Here is a 21,415-nt window from a genome sequence, read left to right on the forward strand (position 1 = left end):
TATATTATAGCAGAAACGTTATAGTAGGGTATCATCCTATCTGATTATGGGCAACTTCTTTAAGCCGGTTACAGCACTTCCAGCAAGCCTCCAAAACCAGAGCCGCGTTTTTCTTCTGCCCTTCAACTCTCTGAAGCATGCTCGACATGCACACACACACAAAGATTACAACAAAAAATTTTCCATTTTACATTTCTTTTTATGCCGGTATGAACAGAGAGAAGTGTTATTTAAAATAAACCTGTCTGGAAAACTGTACGTACTGCATTTTTAAAAAATGACAATTTCTCTGTCCTAGTCTCCAAAACATTTTTTTTCCTTTGCATAACCAATCACAAATTCATGGGTTTTACAACACATTCAACCTACTTTTTTAATGGTTAAATGCATGAGCTATTTGTGTGTGTGTGGGCATGTATGCATGGATGGATATGCACGTACCTAAAACAATTATCAGCACTCAAAGACATCGGGCTTTCAGTGAATTAGCATACTGTCACTTTGCATTGTGGTCTATTTTATATTCCAAACAGGTCAGACTGCTCTGCAGCAGGTCTAAAAAGAAAACTAACCAGACATAAGACAAATATATATAGCTGTATACTCAACATGGACTGACGTTCACTGAAATGCTGATTTCCTTTACCAGACTGTACAAGCATTGCGTAAGCATACATTTGCGCAGTTCCTTTATTGGGTTTGGTATATGGATATATGTTCATGTGCAGAATATACACCCTAAATAATACAGTATCCAAAACACTTCCATTAGCATTCCAATTTACAGACATGCTGAAATGAGCTCTTAGAATTAATGCTTATTTTTTATCTAACACCTTGTAAAACAAATGGTAAATTATGTGTTCTTTACTCTATCAGAAATTTTGTTAAATTAGTAAAAGCTCTAACAAGAAACAAATTTCTTTTAAAGCAACCTCTGTAGTTTTTCTTGAACTAGAGGATAAATAAATGCTTGAGTGCGAGAATGTGTGGTCCATGAGAGCAAATGGGAAGAGAGTACTCAACTACCGCTGCTCCTTTAAAAAAAAAATTGCATGTGAACTAAATCCCACGTGTGGCAACAAAAAAAAAACCAACATATTTTCCACAGGTTTTAGTTATAAATCTTCTCCTACTAGAACAGTTGCTTTATATAAATTTCTAGTGATGATAAATGAGATGTTTTACTAGCTTAATTTGTTCCTAAGAAAGAGAAATTACATGCAGGATTCCAAAACACTTCCTAATGGTGGCCCTGTGATAAAAAACATGAACTGAAATAACACTCCTCTTAACAGTCCATTCACCACTAGAAGGTTGGTATTGTGCACATCATTAAGTAAACATGATGGCTATAGAACAAACAGGAAAACATCTCTTTGCGGCTGACCACAAAATAGGTTGTGGACCTTTCACAAAGCTAGCAACAAGACAAGTGATCGTACTGATGGAATGTGGCACAAGGTACAGATCTGACAGTTACGTCACACAACAGGGTATCTCCCTGACATAAGCTTGCGAGAATGCACTCTACAATAAATAATGTGCAAGAGGCTGGGGCAATGGCTGATGTCAGAGGGTGGGGGAAACCTTGGAGGCAGGGTTATGGGAGAAGGGAGAATGATAAACACAACAAAAGAAAATGAGGAATGCAAAGATACATGATAACAAATGATGCTCATGATTCTTGTGGAAAATCTTCCCAGTCTTTAAAACAACTGGTGAAACAAGTAACTCATTTCAAATATTCTTTAAAGACGACAAAACAAAAACCAGAAAACCTGACTCCTGCCTTACTGTTAAGACAGACTGTTATAGACAAGTGGTAGTGACTGGAAAAATTCATCAAATAAAGCAACAATATATGTACAAAAGATGACATTGGGAAAATATGCAAAGAAAACAAAAGAATCTTTATAGCCTGTCTCTCAATCCATGTTCAAAATGTAGCAGGTATGCTTACAATATACACGCACTTTAGCAGCTACTGTAATGAAAAAAACCACACTAATGCTCTACCTAAGATTTGACAAAATGATAATAAAAGACATGGAAAAGCTGTGGATTAACTTAAACATTCTTCGCACGAAGAAAGCATACACCGTTCATGTTAAAACTTTGCTGATGATGCATTTAATCTTGAGCATGACAAAGAGATAATTCTCAGTGCTGAGACCATTGTGTCGGGTGCAGATGAATAAGCTGTTATCCCTGCAATATCAAATAAGATATTGCTGTATCTGACTTTCCTGTTCTCCAGCATGTGAAACCTTGCATATTGTTACATGACCAATGTTTTATACATAAAGGTCAAAGATTGATTTCATCCAAATATGATAAGAATAAACACATAGGTCTATTTTTAATAAATTTACAGTGCTCACCATAAATAGCACTACTCAATACAAACAACAAAACTATTTTAAAACTCTAAAATGAGGTATGAGATGCCTTTGAGGGAAACTTGTGTAATTGGATGGAATATGTTGAATACCTTTCATTATACAAAGGCCTTTCCATCTCACATCCTGCATGCTTGCCTTTGTGACCCATTTAAGTATTTGTGTGTGTGTGTGTAAGCATGCATGTGAGATTTAATATTCCATTATTGTTGACATACATTTGTTATTTTTCGCCACTGTCATGCACTTGGATGTTTTACTGTGTCTATAGGTATGTTTGTCTATAGGTATGTTTGAAACCTACCTTTATTCTAAATAAAAACATTTCCAACCCAATGCAACTCTGGTTCTCGTTCTCAATGCTTCCTTCCAAATACAGTCTTTTAACACTTCAAAATAAAGACAATGGAGGCCTCTTTTTCCTGGCAGCTAGAAACACAATAGGGATTTGTGGCAGCTTAGTTGCACAGCTACATAATACTAGGTGTTGAGGCAAGCGCTGAGCTGCAGGTTAAGATTACATGAACAGGCTACATAAACAGTTATTTATACTGAAATAAATATTTGTAGTCATAAACTGATATGTTTGAAAAAAAAAAATTCAGAAAAAGAAAACAAGTCCCATTCATTAATGCTTTATAAGCTTTCTAAGACCTAACAGTGAAAAACTTCCAGGTATAAATTCATTTTTACTGCCAATAATTCACAGTCGCCCTTAATAAAGATGGCAATGTAGACTCCAGATACGAACATTAATGTCCAGTTACAAATAATGCTGTGACTTTCATTTGTGCTACAACCATCACTTTCCTAAGGAAAATGGAAGTGTTCTGTGTCAGCTAAGAAGATTGTAAAAAACAGTGAAACATTTTTGGCATAATTTGCAACAGAACTGCTCATCCTTCTGATTTAAAGAGATTTAAGTTAGAATACTCTGCATACCAACTTCAGCATTTCATGGCAAACTCAAGACTGGGAACTGCAGGCTCAATGACGGAGAAAGCCTGCATTGTTATCAAACATCAAAACATTGTAAAAGTGAAGCAGACCTCATGACAACAGTTCAACTGAAACTAATTGCACAAACACTTCATCAACTGTGTGACGTAACCTATTTCTAGGCAAGCATATTTTTCAACATTCGTGGCATTTTTTCATTCTCCTAAAAGCATTTTCGCTGAAACAATTATACATTTCAGGCATCTTCACACCATTAGGTCTGTTCAAATACATATAATTCCAATTCAGTCCATACAAGCAGTCTACCAGAGGACAATGCTTTCCTAATGATGATCACTTCAAGATGCATTTCCCAGCTGCAAAAATGGAAAATTGAACAGCTTTACCCAGCATTATTCCTCTTGATGTGTGTGCTTTTAACAGTTAAATAGTACACATGGTATGATCTTTGAATTAGAACTAAAGCTTTGACAATAATAAAGCATTATATACAAGAAAATGCAGCTATTACTCATGGGTAAGTAAAAACAATATACGTCTATTAAACTCTAATGTGTGAAGGCACTGATGTTTTTGGTGCATGAGAAGATTTATTGACAAAGTGAGCAAAGTTTCATCTTCAAATATAGAACAAACATGTCCCTGCAAGCAGATGTTAAAAATAAAAATCAGGAGAGGGTGCTTTTGCAGGATCATTCAATCTTCACAAGGAATTTTCGCATCAATTTTTCAGTGGATCCACTTCCATACATCCACACTACATGACACCTTTGAGCAAAGAATTGTCAAAATCAGGGATCACAGGAATGCAGAACTGCTAAGGCAAAAATCCTCTCTATGCACCTTCTCTCATCCTTTCCAGCTCTCCTTAGCAATGAGCACTACCAAACTTAACGTTGCTGTTACACTAACAATTATGGCATGAGTTTTAACCTTTAAATGCTGCTTCATTGTTATCAATGCTGACTTTTGCATGTTCATATTAATTTGGAGGCAGAGTTAATAAGGTTCTAAATTTATTGAGCTTTTTTACCATGTTGTTGTCCAGTGTTAACTTTCTGTAACTGAGATGCTAGCTTTCCATATGATCAAGCAAGTGACAGAAGATTGTAAAACTTATAGTCACACCAAATGCAAGGCAGCAAAAGTCTGAAAATCTTCCCATAAACTTGTAAATCTGTTTTAAATTATCTTTTTTTCTCTGATCTGTAGTAACCTGCCAACAAATAAGGCTGCTGAAAAGCCAGCCTTTTAAATACTTTCACAATTTTCAAAAACAAAATCTATTTTAAAGCTGCTTACATAAATTGTGTACCGTACTTTCTACTATAACAAATAATTTAAAATAAATAAAACAGTATAGAAAAAATCTCCAAAACTAATTATTAGATACTTTGTGTTAAAGTTTATCTCCAAAATTATCGAAACACATCAATACCTGCCTTATTAATGCAGAAATGCAAGTGTCCCTGAGCAGGAAGAAGGTATTCAAGAGAAAGCAGAATTTGAATGTTCTGAACTATTTTTATACAGCTGTTCTTTTACTACCGGATTCTCACAGGTCAGGGTAGTGGGGAACCAGTGACTAATTAGCTTTCATTGCTCTGATGCAATTTAGCTTTACAAGAATGATGATAACTATATTTTCAATGCAACAATGCTACTCTCTATATAATTCCCCTTTAGCATGATGGGCCACGATCGTGGCTTTGTCAGGAAGCACAGGGAAGGTGATTTTCATCACTTTTATTGCAAAATTCAAGTTTTCTCCTTTCCAAAAATGTATCGATTTCTTGGTCTAATATTTACCTCAAAGCAGCAATAATAATAAAGAAACTTCACCCACTGTCGTCTTCACAGTCTTCAGTTATAAGCCAGTCACTGTAATGTTATATTTTCATGTCGTGCTAAGGGTTAGAGTTAGGCCTCTTGTCTCGGTAAGGTCTCTCTATCCCCGACATCTCCATTACCTTTGTACTATACAACATGCATTGCAATGTTGCTTCACTAGGAATCCAGGGGCTCAAACTGTACCCGTCATCTCCTTCAGCCACATGTAACATGTGGACCCTTACATATTCTGTCATACATGTCATTCAGCATTTTATGGAAGGAAAGGTGCAAAGAAGGTAAATAGAGAACGGAATCTGCTTTTCAAGGTTCAAAGTTGGAAAGTTGCATGATATTTTTTTGAAGATGTTTGGGTACAGAGGCAAAAGGGGTGTTCATTAGTGAATTAGCAATCCACCTGCTCACACTTTTGGACCTTATTCTTCTTAGTGACACTTTTTTTTTTTAGCATTATTCAAACTTCCAAACAAGGCAAGTGCTTGGCACAAAGCCACCAGGGCATCCATCTGTGGTATGCGCATGTGCATCAGCACATCTGCCTAATATATATATCTTGAAATTTTAGAGTTAAATACACATTTTGTTTTCAAAAAAAAGATTCTAGAAAACAATTTAAGCTGAAAGAAATTGTGTATTTACAGCTAAAATCTTATCAATCTTAGGGCAGTTTACCACAGAGCATGCACGAATAAAAACAGATGTGGTTGGTCACTTCTGTCAGCATTGGACTTTCTGGATTAACACAACCCGAGTCAGAAGTCCATTAGATAGTTTATGCACACGTTTGACCCAAAACATGTAGTGCTCACTTATACAAAACCCTTCGTAATATAAAAGATCTTATGTGCAGTCAAATTCTACTGTTTGAAAACAATTTGACAAACATTACATGGCAATATAGTGCATGGAGGGCTACTAACTGTTGACCTCAAAAAGTGTCTAAAATATATGTTTACATCATACTAATATGCAGACCAAAGATACAGTTTCAAGTTCAATACAAACAGGATACAGAGATGAATCTTGTTTATGAACAAGCAGCATGCACATGGACTAACTTTCAGTGGCCTGTAGCCTGACGAGCAGCCATTATTAGGGGTTTTAATGTTGACAATGCCATTGACTTCTTCAGAAAGCTGTGCTTCAGTAGATCTTTGGCAGATGACCGTTTCTCTGGGTCAACATCCAGGCAGCAGTGGATAAAGTCCCGCAACTCTGGAGACAGCTTTTCCTCATTTTTGACATCAGGCTTTCCCTTTGTGGCAATTTTATATATGGCTTTGAGCGGCGTCTCATTCAGGTATGGGGGCTCCCCTTCCAACATCTCTATGATCATAATGCCCAGTGACCAGATATCCACCTTGTTCCCATACTGTTTCCTGGATGGAAAGTAAGAGCTAATAAATTATTACTTAACAGGTAATCTTAACTGCTCCAAAAGTCATTAGCCACAAAGATTTCAAGATGTCAACTACTGATACAACCTGAAAGTCAAAAGCTGAGATCAGAACTACAGAAAACCTCAATGGACAGTGAAAATTAGTGGAATTTTTAAAAGAAAAAAAAGTTTATGATACAATCTCTCAATGTCAATTATTCCATTTTGCTGCTTGAAAATAAACTATATTAAAATGAACATCAAAATTGTATGAGTTTATTAAATACATTTTTAAAGGATGGTTTCTTGGTATATTAAAAAAAAGTAATGCAGTGTTTAGAATTTCAAGCATTTCAGGAGATTAATAAAGTTGAATTTAGAACTAAGGTTATTTGAAGTTTTTATTTGTTAATGTGGACAGTTCCACAAACTTCCCTTAATAAAGTCTAATTTACACATAGTCTGATGCTTCAAGACCATAAATTCTTTTTTTAAAAATCATTTAAAGAGAAAATGGAAAAAAAGAAAAAAAGCTTCTGAGTAAATATGTTTGCAGTTTCCATTAAACCACATCCACATGCATATAGATGATGATGATGACAAAATTTGTAGAATGCATTTTCCAATGTAAAAGTGAGCGGTGTATAAAGAAATTCAAACAGACAGTAAACCATACAATAAAGAAACACAAGCAACAGCAAATGGATGACACTGACACAACCTGTGTGGAAGAAAGATGTCACTCATACTTTAAAAGAAAAGGTAAAATGAAATACAGGCCTTTGTTCAAAAAGCCAGCATTCTTGCTGTAACAAAGAGTACACTAACCACCAGGCAAAGGAGCTATGGTACTCATACACTTACAACAAGTTTACTTACACTCCACAAAATCAACTCCGTCCCCACATGTACGAAACATCTTTTGCTCTTAATCCATGTTTACATGTCATAAATAACAGCAAATTGTCATAAGCATGTTTTTATCTTGTTACTAAATGAAAATCCTTGTGATTTCTCCCAATCAACTCACCTGGAAACAACCTCAGGTGCCATCCAGTAAGGCGTGCCAACCATGGTATCTCGCTTGCTCTTGTCCCCACTAAGCTGAGCACAAAAGCCAAAGTCTGTCAATTTGACCGCTCCAACCATTCCAAGCAGCACATTGTCACTCTTGATATCACGATGGATAATGCTGCGTTCATGAAGAAACTCCAAAGCAGACAGGCACTCTTTACACACAGCAGCAATCTGACCTTCCTGCAAAAACAGGATCTGATCTTATTTTCCATACAAATTCATTATCATCAAGCTTTGAGTGTGCTATATAAATGTTAATACACACCAGGGCTTCTGCTAAACTTCAGTTTGAAGGACCCATTGACGAAAATTATCCTCCGAACCTGCGTAAGCAGAAATATACTGACAGAGCAAATATGCCATTAAAAAAGTGTAGAAATGTGCAAACATGATGTTAAAAAAGTTCCAAATCTCGTACAGAAAATTTGCTAAGGAATCTAAAAATGTTAACAATCTGACATCTGACCTCTGGAAACATAGGAGTTCAGATTAAAGGTCTCGTCATCTAAGATATCATAATAAACCAGATTTATTTCAGGGATGAGAACACAGCTATATTAATAGCAACATATTCTTCTTGGCAACTTGTCGACAAAACCTTGAAGAATTTTTATCTAGAGATACGAAAACACCTTATAATAGTAGCCCCCTTACATTTTACAGATGGGAAATGCTGCTATGTACAGTTGAAAAGAAAGGAACCTCAAACTACAAAGAGCTAATGCCTCTGCCACCCATTCGTCACTGTCAGATTGTGGGATGAGGGCTACTACTTCCACTGCTCAAACAGAAGATGCATATGAATCCCCATTTTTAAGCTAATCATTTTTATACCACAATGTAACCACAAAAACATTTAGTTTTAGTTTATTCCTTCTTACTCCTTGAGGAGCATAGGGCAGCAACAAATGAAAACATTTAGCTAAAGAAAAGTATTACTCATCATGCAAGCCTATGCAATTCTGTAGAAATAATGTAACAAACTGTACTTCTAAACATATATAAAATGCCCCATTTTTTGTTTGAAAGCACATAAGCCACTGCACACATGCACAACATAGGCATCTGCATACAACGCACCTTCATGATAGTCTCTGTAACAACATCAGTCAATGCTCCTCCATCCAAGTACTCCATGACCACCCACAGTTCGTTCTGAAGATAGTAGCAGTCCAGGAAATTGACAATGTTGACATGACGGTATGTCTTCATTACTTCAATCTCGGTGATGATGAGCTCTTTTTTGGGCTGGTTGTTGAGATCCATCATCTTGATGGCTACCACATCAGGGCTGTTTCTCAGTTTGGCCATCACCACACTTCCTGATGCTCTGGAGCCAAATAGCATAAAATTGTTAGCCTTGTAAGTAGAAACAAACTGGTATAGTCTGTTAGACCAGTAGACTATGTCAGTGAGAGTATTTGTAAGTAGAAATAACCTGTGGTTTAGACTGCTAAACCAGTAAACTATGTCAGTGAGAGTATTTGTAGTCACTTGACACAACCTGATTGTTGGATGCAGTTAGAGAGCTAATGCTAATGCAGCTCCAGAGACAATATAGTTGTAACGCTTATTATGTTGATTGTCCCAGCACTTGCCTATGTACGTGAGGAAGACATTGCTGAAATCGAAACTTCTAGCTCAGCTTCATTTAGTTTACTGGGAATTAGATGAAGTATGTGACTGAACCTTGTAAGAGATGAGCATGATGACAAGGAGCATGGTGATGATTTGTGCAACTCTGTGTACAGCAACTACATATGGTCATCAAAAGATGCTCAAGATAAAATCAGACATGAATTTGAAAATTGGATATGCTTGGACCTTCGAGTCTACAGTCAATAAGCATTATGGCACACACTGGGTTAGGGTGTATACCTGTTCCAATACATCATGTATCTGAACTCAGAGGTCAGTGCACAGGTTAAAATGTTTGAATGTTTGTATTGTAAAGGAGAAGGAAGGAGACAGTTGCTGTGAAACACAATAAAGGCTTGAGAATTAGCTCAGTCTTACCCAGCACCCAGCTTCTTTTGAACATCGTACTTGTCATTGGGATCACCAGGACTGGCAAGTTTCTCTGCAAAATGCAAGCTTGGTATATAACAAGATAAATGTACTTTTAATGGTAAATTGTGGTAGTTTTAACACCACCTTTAAAAAATCACGATAGTTTTCAAAAATGATACCCATTAAAAGAAGTTGTTACCAAATTCCTAGAATCAATGATAGATGTATTAACAGGGTCTGCCTAGGTTCAGAGGAACAGTCACCAATGTTTATAAGTATATAAACTTCTTGATGAACTCGAGGCAATAAAATTGTCTACAGCTTGCTTGACCTGTGGAGGTCTATCCTCAGCATTCTTCACCTCTTCATTCTAATGACTTCTCCAATGACAAACAATTGCAGATCTAACCTCTAAATCTTCAACAGCAAAATGAGTCACCAGCCGCTCAGACAAATCCAATCCTCCGTTTTCTTTTCTCTGATATTTTTCCCCCATAATTTATGCATTTATTTTAATTTCATCGAACCATTTGGATATTGTGTACTGTATTCATTCAGTTGACCATTGGGCTAGGATATGGTGCTACAAAAATAACCTTAATTTATTTATTTTATAGAAACACCAGAAAGTCATTTGAAATAAAATAAGACTAAAAACATTACACTTAAAAATGTTTTCAAAGTTCAGAAAGAAAAAAAAACCCAAATCAAAGAATGAAAACCTATTTACATAATATTCAAGTAGCAAGTCCAACAAATACTGTTATATATCAGCAAATAATATTTCATGAGACAACACTGCTGATATTAAAACCTAGTATATATAAGAATACATTTTATGGATCATCTGATAGTACTCAAGGAATTTGATATGATGATCGTCGCCAACTATTTGACAAATACCGCACTCACAATCACACTTTGCAGATGCTACTGCTCACACTATTGGTTATACAGATGGTCTCTCTTACACACTTCCTTTCTAACACATACACAGCTCACATTGACTGGACATGACCCACACATTGCACCATAGATACCATGGTGGGATATATATATAGCTATTTGTCTCTCTTGATATCTATAGCCTGATAGACATATATATTGAATATATCACTTATGTCATGACTTCTTTAAGAAATCTTACAGAAGTACCCTTACCAATAAGTCTACATATGTTGCAGCAGATAAATGGCAAATGTGTTCTTATGAACATGAAATGCTTACTCAATGATTCGTTGATTTGGTCATCTGTCATTACTATGTGCTGTGTCTTTGGTCTACGAGAAACAACCTGTCCATCATCTTCATCAGCATTGTCTTTAGGCCGTGCTGTTGTAAGCCCATCATGTGCATCATCAGGACTCTCTGGCTAATATGCGTTGCAATAATAAAAAAAAATAATTAAAAAAAATCATATAAACAAAATTGTATTAACAGTTTTGAATTTAAAAAGCAACATTCTGGCTATGTTTCATAACCTGATGAGACTAAAACTTACAAGATATATGAGTTTTTTTCATGCTGAAACTCTGATAATTATTTTTTTTTAAAAAAGGCCAAATAGGAAACCACCATGTTTCTGGTGCACTTTCTATTGATGGAAAGAAAATGTATCCACAAGAATGCATGAAGAAGCTATTTTGAGCCTAGGATTGATGCTTAAAAAAAAGCAATGCAAAACGAGAGCAAATTCAGGGGGAATTACCTCCTTCCTAACCTCTTCTGACCCAGCAATTGGAGCTTTGCCATCTGAAAACACATCCTTCTCATGTGTAGCATTCTTTGAACCATCTCCTTCTTGACTTGGCTGTGTTTCTAACAGTTCATCTGATTCTCTTATGGTGGTTGCAACAAGCATAAACTTTGCTGTGGAAGATTTGCGTTTGATTGACTTGGCATAGGTCTTGAGAGAGTTGACCACCTCTTGTGATGAGCCTTTTGTTCCTCTGGTCTGTAAATCAACAGAAAAAAAATAATTGCAAAAAAACTTTTTTTTTTACATATATACAAAACATTCCAAAACACAAAACTAATAAAATTATATTGTTATAGATAAAAGATGTCACTTGTATGACTTATCCATAAATGGCCAAGATTACCCACTGACAATGTCAGATATAGCATTAGTTATACAGTGAACCCTGGTTAAAGCCTGAGACACCATTCATTATCTATTTGAACACGGTTTGTGCAAATGCATGCAAACTTGTATTCTTCATGCACAGAAGCACCATAATGTGTACACACATAATCATTTGTGCAGTTTTGTAAATACAGGCATCTGCTTCCATTCTTTTTAACACCACATGCTCACACTTTTAAATATTCTTAACTCAATCCTGACGTCACACAAATTGATTTCAAGGAATGAAGCAAAAAACAAAAAAAAAAATTGATCCCAGTTTTGAATACAGCAATTCCATTAGTTTTTCTTAAAGACCACACTCTCCTGTAGACTGTCAGGAATGAAAAAGCAGTTTAAACATGTCTAATATTTCTATTACAAGTTAGACAAAAATATGGCTTACGTAATATTGGAGCTTTTAAGAAGATCAGTCCACGAAGGAGGCAAACCAACAAAACACCCTTTCTCTCTATCGAAATTGACATGATAATTCCTGACAACATTAAAGGGTTCCCCAATTGTCATGTTAGCACCCTCTGCTTCCTCTCCTCCATCCGACATCTTGTCGGCACGCTTGCTCGGCTTGAACAATTTGGACAGTTTACTGGTCATTGTGCTAGTCCTCTTTCCTACAAGCTGCCAAAAAGCCCCAGATTCATTTAGCTGCACAAAGAAAAAAAAAAACAGGAGCTGATAAGACCAAACTCTCATTCAAAAATCACAAGAAAGGTAAACAAATGGCAAACAAAACATACATTCTTTTTTCACTGTTTGAAGTTTAAAAAAATTGTGTGCAGAAGCATTTTATAAACTATAGAAATTGAAAATGCAAAACTGGGTTTTCACACTTTTTTTTGGTAAGGAATGCCATCATGAACTTTAAATAAACAGAAAGCTTATGTCTTTGGGGTTCATCTACCAGCTCTTTACAGAAGAAAGATTTTCAGAACAAAATGTAGCAACACCTTCCACCTACCATGGGTATGTAATCAAATACTCCATTGCACTGGCTTTAGACTACACAAAAGTGAATCTTCAAACTCAGTGTGATTATAGTACAAGACCATGTTGTAATCATACTTCAGAAACTTAAAAAAGGTACACAAAGCATTTCCCTTCAGAACAGGAACGGCTTTCGCAAATAAAAATCCAAACCACTCAACACTCCCTTCCCAATCTATTATCAAAAGTTGAAAAAAAAATTATGGACTACATCTTTTTGTGCCTTTATCTTCTCAAGCTAAATTCTTCATGGCACAGTGTTAGGCAAGATTTTCCACAGTATCTTCCAATAGCATAATGGGCTATTTGTCTGCAGTAACAACAGCATAATGATGAGGTGTATTCATCCAACAAGATAAAGATGTTTACGAATAATCCAAAGACAACAAAGAAACCCAAGCCATACTTTTTCTGTCATTTACATTAATTACATAGCAAACTTACATTTTAAACCCCAGAGCCTACACATGGACAAGGCACTGCAGAAAAAAATTACAGTTAAAAAAAAAACACTGCAAGAAGCAATAAAATTAAAGTAATAGCTTTGAGTGATCTGATTTCGCACAACCATCTCCCAAGGGCATAAACATCAGACAGCATAAGAATATGTAACTATAATATTAATTGAGAGAATGAATAAATGACACACTTTCTCAGGAGACAAGAACATGGTGAGTGTCAACACTGTTACTAGCTACATGCTGAACATGAAGTGTGATGCAATGAAGAATACAACCAAAATCTATCAATTACACTCATACATGTAGATTTTAGGAGGATTGTATTAAACTGAATAAATTACTTTGAGCTGCAGGCTAAAACTATTATAAATCAAAGTGGTATGAATATAGTCAGGTGATTGTAAATCTAAATATTAACTTTCATATCGTAAAAACTAACCAGATCCAATCACACAATTCACTTCATCCTGAAATACCAACAAAACGTGAAAACTGTCAAACCAAAAGCTGCAGAGTTAAAGCAGTGGTCACATGACAAGATAGAAGCACTGCATGGCTGCTTTGAGACAACAAACAGCTGTTCTGACTAGGATGAACTCACAGACACTGACTGCCTACATTCGCTTCTGCAAGGAGTGTGTTGTAGAACCAAAAATGATTAAAATGTTTAGCAACAATAAGCCACAGATTAGCAAAGACCTTAATGTTTGCTTAGTTGCCAAAAAAGCATGCATTTATCCACAGAAAGATGGGAAAGGTGTTAAATCTAAACAAAAACTTTTGACAGAAAAGCATGCTGATGAAAAATGAAATTTTAAAAAATAAGATAGAGATAAAAATAAAGGAAGGAAATGCACAGGAGGCATGGGTGGGACTGAAAAAAATGATGGGTTGCATGACTAAAGGACTAGAGGGTAGGATGTGCTGCTGTGGGCTTTGCAGACGACTTACACAAAATTTATCCAGGTTTGATGTACGACTTTTTTCGTGAATGTGATCTGCTGTTCCAACATTATCTATGTATCTATTAAATATCACCATGTGATATTTTACTAGACGATAATGTGGTAACATCTTTTTTTCCAGAATTAATCCCATCGAAGCTCCCGGATGTCTGAAAGGACAGGTGCTCAGGTCCTGTGCCCAGCAGCTGAGCCCAAATGGTAGCATGTCTATTTCACTTGTTCCTGGACTGTCAATTCTTTCCTAAGCTATAGTACTCCATCATTATCCCAGTTTCAAAAAAAGTCACACGCCAAAAAATTTTATTACTTCAGACCAGTGGTCTTGACCCCTATTCTTGCTATGTGCATGTAGAGGTTGTAGGCAACCAATTACTAAATGCCACTGCTGATCAGCTGGATCCTTACCAAAGCAAAAAGAGAAGTTACTGATGCCTGCTTAACTCTCTACAATATGTTAGCCAGTCATCTAGACAGCACTGGCATGTAAACAGGTATCCTGTTCATAGACATCCTCATTCAATACCATTAATTTTGACAATTGCTATTATGGAATCTCCTAGCAACTAAAGGTCAACACATCACTAGTGCTCTGGATGAGGGAATTTCTTTGGGACAGACCACCAACTTGTCCTTGGTTATTGGCAATGAGAAGGTAGAACAGATGCAAAGTTTTAAGAACCTTGGCCCAGTACAACAAACTTTCCTTCCAGGAAAACACTAACATTACTTCCAGGAAAGCACATCAGTACTGGTTCTTGCTAAGGCAATTAAGTTCAGAGTTAGTGGCCCTGTACTTAAAGCATTGCTGATTGAAAGCACTCTCAGATGTAATCTGTCAGTGTCGTTCAGTATTCTATCAAAGATATGGCTTGGTTCATAAGGGCGGTAATGATTGCCAGCAAGATCACTGGCCTTCCACAAAAAGCACTAAGTGAATTATACAACAGAGCTGCAAGTATTATGACAGACCCCTCTCATCCACTGCATCACCATTTCCAAATGCTACCCTCTGGCCTTAGAAGGAAACCACTGGTCGCCAATAAGAGTGCTTTGGCCAAGTCGTTTACACCAGCTACAATATCACTTTTGAATAGAACTAACAAATGTACGCATTGTGTGTGTGTACATATGCCTCTTATAATTATTGCTCTTCTTCTTAAGCACTAAGAGCATACAAGACAACGCGATTTATAAATTTTGCATTTATTACTATTATTGCTAGGAGGGAAGGGTTAAGAGTATAGTAATTGTATGGATATGTGGAATGCGGCTGCATTTTGTTTAGTTCATTGCTTATGTGAGCTCCCAACAAAGAAAAATTTCTATCTCTATTGCACAGAAAAAGACAATAAAGATGTAATTACTTTATTACATTTAAAGTGAAGAATTTGTCTGAAACAATTTGCTTCTCATGAGAACAGAAAAAGGAAAGTCAACATTTAGACAATCATACTTTCCTCTTTGCCTTTGTTATACTAGCAAATGAAATATTTGCAGCTGTAGTGGCAGGTAGAAACTTTAAGATGCACATGAATCTCAAATCCATGTGAAAAAAAAGTGGCTAAAAATTTCCAAAATACAAGCCTTCCAACAGTGACATGCACATAAAAGAAGTCTAATTTCTGCCACATCATCAGGGGTATATGTGTGGAAGAACTGGGAGGATGTGTTAACACTGCATACACACATCCAACATGTCATGGATTTTTTGTAGATCATCATGGGTAAAGGCAGAGATGGGAGCGTGTGTTATCTATTATTTCCCAAAATCTTAGTGAATGACACCTCTCCATTTTCAAGATACATGCCTAAAAAACAACACCAAACACACACACACAAATTAATGAAATGTATATGGATATGCTTTCACATTGTCAAAGGCACAATCAAAGGGAGAGTTATGATTATGCTGATTAAACATTATCATAGATATCTGTGATATCATAAGTTTGACCTCTTTCTGTGCATGCTGATGTTTGTAAGCTTTTATGGATTTGATAGGTTACTTATGTTTGGGAAACAGTTATTAGTATCATGCTCAAACTAATCATTTTAACAAGGTTTTTTCCCACCAATTTGACCAATTTCTATGCACAAGTGATAAGGCAAATGTTTGACCTAACTGAAGACTTCTGTTCCACAAACAGAAGGAAGTTACTTCTTAAAACTGTGGGAATTAGTATCTAGCAATCTACTTAACACAGTCACTTTAAAATAATCTGCACTCCTCTTCATGATATAAAAAGTTCTACCATACATTCTGGACCTCTGCTCTATACAGAATAGGTCAAAGCAGAAAGTTAGTAGTCTTCTGTCTGTGTAATCAGCACAAAAGAAATGGCAAATAAGAAGGTTGTGTTCAATACTTTGAGGTTCTAAAAATAAGATGGGAACCAAAGATATTTTGGAATACCAATAAGTTTAAATGTTAGTAATTGTTTTCAGACCACAACACCATAAAAGTTCTTGAATGTAGTTTAGTAGTCAAATACACCTGCTGTCAGCTTTCTGTCTTGTAGCAGACATAATGAAAGTATTACATATGTATGAATGCATGCTGACTTTCAGGTTCTTCATTAACTTAATAATTAACTTCCTTTAACTGTAAATAAAAATGGACAAAATGTAAAAATACAAAACTGTTCTAATGATAATTTCAAAAAGGCTCCTCGGTTTGCAAGCATGACACATACTGTATTCTAAAACATAAGAACTGGTTGGAGCTTGCATGAATACACAATTGCTTGTTCCAGTTCAATCCTATGTGCAGATAGCATAAAACACTTGCTGAAACTAAGAAAAATTCCCCTTTACCACAGTTACTGGTGTTTCTAAAATCATTTATGTTCCTGGATCAGTGGTAGTATAATTTGCTGGAACTGCATCACCATACAATACAATTGATAAGTGCCCCTTAATTACTAAGCTTTATCAAACACTACTGCTACTGGTAGTTGTAGAGTAAATGAATAAACTGAAGTAAACGCCTCCTTTAACCACACACAAAGAAATTATTTTTAAAAGAACAAAAGTAAATCAAAATAGGACTAAAATAATAAATTCATACCTACAACTCTGTTTAAGACAAAGAACTGTGATTCCTTGTACAGTACTTCCTTCTCTAAAGCGATATTCAAATAAACAGTGCGTATTGTTGTATAGGAAAAGATTACGGCTCTACTTCCGAGAGACTACTTCTGATGACAATTCCTAAAATAGCCAACGCCTCCCTACTACTGTGCTGTTGAAAGCGTTGCATAAAAGATTTTCTATACTAATTTCTTGAAAGGAACCGGTGAGAATAATTTACACGTGGATTCCAGTCGAATCTGCTTCCTTGTTACCCAGTTACGTGAGGAGCATTGGAAAGGCAGTGTGTACAGGGAAAACCTGGCTTCTCAATTCTCTCACTCTCGTCTATCTTTTATTGGCCATCGCTTATCGCTATAACTGCATGATGCGAACATTTACTTTCCGAAACAAACAAAAATACCGATATTATTTTTATTGACCATTGTTGTACCTTAGCGACAACAGCAATTCGACGCAACTGTAAGCTGCAACAAGTAACTTAGCCAGGCATTCCCGGAAGTGCAATTTTGCAAGCTTTTTACACGATTCTTTGCGAGCTAAAACAGCTAAAAAACGTTAATTACGTCAATCATAAATTCTTCACAATCGCTAATATATATACATTATAAATAACAATGCCAAGGAACACTTACAAATACAAAGTTTGCGTTCTCTGAGAATCCCGAACCAGGTTAGACAGGCGCGTAAGAGGAAGTAGGCATCGTCAATCCCGACATGCTTGTCACGTCAAGAAAAAGTAACTTCATTTCACCTCGCGGCGAATAGACCGATGGTTACCTCCCATACACTAACATCAAATTATCTAGTGGGGTGTGTTGTGTGAAAGTTATCGCTAACAGGACGTATATGCTGCCTTTATCTTTGACTCTTTCACTGTCAGAGTATGCACGACCAGCGTTTATGTGCTGCATTTCTCTTCAACTCTCACTGTCAGAGTATGCGCTCGCGTTCACGTGTACTGCTCATGAAATGGCCACTTGCTACACAATGTTTAACCAGTTACCACGAATTGCTGTGATCCTTAGCTATCTTTGCAACTCGTCTGGCAGACTGCACCACTGATAGGAATTTTTTAATTTTTTTTTATTACCACCTTTCCTTTTTATAATGGTGCATTTTAAACTTGATAACGAAGTCTCATATACAGAAAAATACACGAAACAACAATTTGTGTATAATCTATGGCAGTACATTTAGTGTGAACCACGTGCATGTGCTGTGTACTATTCCAGAGCGCGCTAATTTCAGTGTCTTCATAATAAAATATGTAATATCGTTACTTGACAATATACAGCTCAATATGACATTCTTTCGAAATTGTCATGTAGTTTTGACTGCACCAGGAATCCCCTGCACTTGGTCATTTTATTGCTGTATAGACTGATAATGTGATCAAATGGTCCCTTCATTTAAAAACAGCACAGTAAAAATGTATTGCTCATACTGTATTCAGAAAGAAGAGAAGAGGGTTAGCATTAGAAATGGAGTTTGCACATGTTGCTGTCATGACCACATCTAATCAAGGAGTGACCAATGTTGACTCATTTTTGTATAATCTGGAGGCATGTTTTCTTTCCAAGGTGTAGCTATAGATCTATCACTCTTATCAGGTCTGAATTCAAAATTTCTTTATCTATGGTTTCTTCCTTTCATCAGTGACACAGCTATCTTCAGAAGAATCTTCTATTCTTTGTTTACAGTCTTACAGTTAAATGTGGAGCTGAGTTTTGTTTAAGAAGGTAGTGTTGTTAAATTATGTGTAATTTGAAGGGGAATTCCCATCACAAGTCTGAGATAATGTCTTTATTTTTCTAGTCATTTAGTTGTCCCTTAGTGACACTTTTAATACAGAGTTAGTCAAAATTGTGTTAACGCTAATATGAACTGTGATGTCATCGATTCCCCATGAAAAGTATGTCCAGGCTTTAAACTGTTATGTTAATTGCTTACTGGTTTTGTGTGTTGACTATGAAGGCAAACAGGTTATCTAACTCACCTTGCTTATATAATATTATGCTTTGTAAATAAATAGTTTCTACCAGTTAAGTGTTAACATAAACAACAACCATGGTGCACAGTAATGATGTTGGTTTAACCTACCATCTCCCATGACCAACAAATAATCCCACTCATCCACCTCTCAGTTTTCTGACATATTTAATTCAAGGCAAAAAATACCCTCACTATACCTACAAACACGAACACTCAAGTCTGAATTTTCATGTCTGTTCCAGACCAGCAATATAAATGTATTCACAGTCTGCAGCTGTAATGTGATATTGCCTGTAAACAGGGCTATGGGATAAAAGTTGTCTTACACAGAAAGTAAGCCATCAGTCAAACAAACCTTTTTGGGGCGGTACTCTGCCATGGCTGGTCGCGAGTCTGCTGTCATACCTGCATGACAGAAGTGCCTGTACAATCCTCTATAACATCCGGAGAAAAAAAATAATGATCGGCGATCGCCTTGTGTGCGGGACTTTCCCCCGGCCAGAGAACTCGTCACCTTTCACCTTTCTTCGATCCGCAGTGATTCACATATGATTCAGTCAACCTCTTGGTCACGAGGGTGCCATTCCTCCTTCAAGAACAAGGGAACAGCTTGATAATTATTCCCGCAGCAAAGCTCTCTGTCGGTCTGTAAACTAGACTTATGCTTTTTTTGTTTCAGGTCACGTTCTCTCTCCACTACCAGTCTGCGGGGGAAGAAAAAAAAGCTTAGGCGAGATGACAGGGTTAGCTAACAATGGTGCCTTCTGTGTCCCTTGTGATGAATCGTCATATCAGAGGTTACTAGGAATACGCGTAACTGCCAGGCTACGCAATTAGGTGGCCACGACCTACAATGACTTACAGTGTAGACACTTTGACATCGCACGCCATTGTGTTACAGCTCTCAGTAGACAACAATAAAAACATATCGCGATAGGGCGCCTGGTGACGGTAGATGAGAGTCAGTAAATATGAACAGGTGGCAAGCTGTTTATAGGATGCTTTATTAGGTGAGTGACACGAGGTTTCCTGCTATGATTAAACGAGCATCGATCGGCGCATGAGGTCAGAGTTCAAGACGCTAATTAAGGCGCTGCTGGGAAAGCTTGGCTACATTAGCTTGACCCTCATTGCGCCATTGTAACACTACAAAGCCACGTACAATGGGACTAGCCAGCTGACCTTCTTAACCCCCGCCCTCTGACATACACGCACTAGACACAGCTTCAAGAATAGCAGAATTCTTCAGATTTTACCTGGCCCCTCCGTTTTCCATTCACGTGGAGGAGCTTGGTTGATATGTGTTTGTGTGTGGGTGACAGCTGTGAACGATGCTTTTTAAAGATCGAGGTTAATTAGGACTTTAATTTTGTGTGAGGGGGAAGTAGGGTGTGTTTGTTTTGCGTTGCACAGCAGGTGCGAATGGTGAGAACACGAGTCGAGGGACTGATTAGTGTTTGTATGCGGAAACACGAACTGTGGCTGTGAGAGAGAGAGAACAGGTCTCCACTGAGTATGGGGCTTAAATCTTTTTAAATTACAATTTGAGCTTGTATAATGTACTTCAAGCAGGTGAGTGATTTAATTAATAGTGTCTGTACGTAAAGTCTCACGCAAGATGGCGGGAAGCTAAGACAATTAAAGTAACCAGGTAAGAATGAGGGATTTTAATTAGTACAACTGTGCTCTCATCGCACATATCACTCAAGATCAGTCCTTCAGTTCAATCTACGAAACAATTAGTGAGGATGGAGACGTTCTTTTGCAAGGTTTCCAATTGCCTCGGAACGTAAAAGTCCCTCTAGAGCTCCGAATCAGGTAAAGAAAATGACAATGGGATCTGAAGACATAATAAATAGGACATAACAACTGATGTTTTGTCGTTACTGGTTATCAAATGTTAGCGACAGTAGAGATTATATGCATTTAACAGTCTTTTGAAATCAGGAACTAAGACGTCCACCACTTTTCTGCAGCACGATACAGTCATGCACCAACAATTTTAACTGAGGTGCTGAAAGCCCTTGGCATTTTTGTCACAGTAAAAATTGGGGTTTTGATGTTTATTTTTAACCCACCGATTCATAGACAGCATT

General features: G+C 36.8%; 1 protein-coding gene across 1 annotated transcript; it reads right to left on the minus strand.

Moving 5' to 3' along the window:
* Nucleotides 1–178: 178 nt before the first annotated feature.
* On the minus strand, nucleotides 179–20,239 carry LOC112571468 (serine/threonine-protein kinase PAK 2-like). The gene is made up of 9 exons (XM_025250449.1): nucleotides 19,675–20,239; nucleotides 12,210–12,469; nucleotide 12,127; nucleotides 11,387–11,632; nucleotides 10,906–11,050; nucleotides 9,685–9,748; nucleotides 8,749–8,998; nucleotides 7,622–7,848; nucleotides 179–6,592 (listed from the first exon to the last, which is right to left on the minus strand). Exons 1-9 carry the CDS (start codon nucleotides 19,720–19,722, stop codon nucleotides 6,274–6,276), a joined length of 1,560 nt encoding a protein of 519 aa, XP_025106234.1. The 5' UTR covers nucleotides 19,723–20,239; the 3' UTR covers nucleotides 179–6,273.
* Nucleotides 20,240–21,415: the final 1,176 nt, after the last annotated feature.

Source organism: Pomacea canaliculata, linkage group LG9 (genome assembly GCF_003073045.1).
Source record: "Pomacea canaliculata isolate SZHN2017 linkage group LG9, ASM307304v1, whole genome shotgun sequence".
In the NCBI taxonomy this organism is placed as follows: domain Eukaryota; kingdom Metazoa; phylum Mollusca; class Gastropoda; order Architaenioglossa; family Ampullariidae; genus Pomacea; species Pomacea canaliculata.

What these genes read in the sequence shown, in the direction of transcription:
- LOC112571468 (XM_025250449.1), bottom strand. Translation starts at nt 19,722, where the DNA reads ATGACAGCAGACTCGCGACCAGCCATGGCAGAGTACCGCCCCAAAAAG. An exon ending in CCAAATCAACGAATCATTGA is followed by an intron (nt 9,749 to 10,905) that starts GTAAGCATTTCA and finishes TGCATTTTGCAG; the next exon opens with AGAAACTTGCCAGTCCTGGT. An exon ending in CAAAAGAAGCTGGGTGCTGG is followed by an intron (nt 8,999 to 9,684) that starts GTAAGACTGAGC and finishes ATTTGGCTCCAG; the next exon opens with AGCATCAGGAAGTGTGGTGA.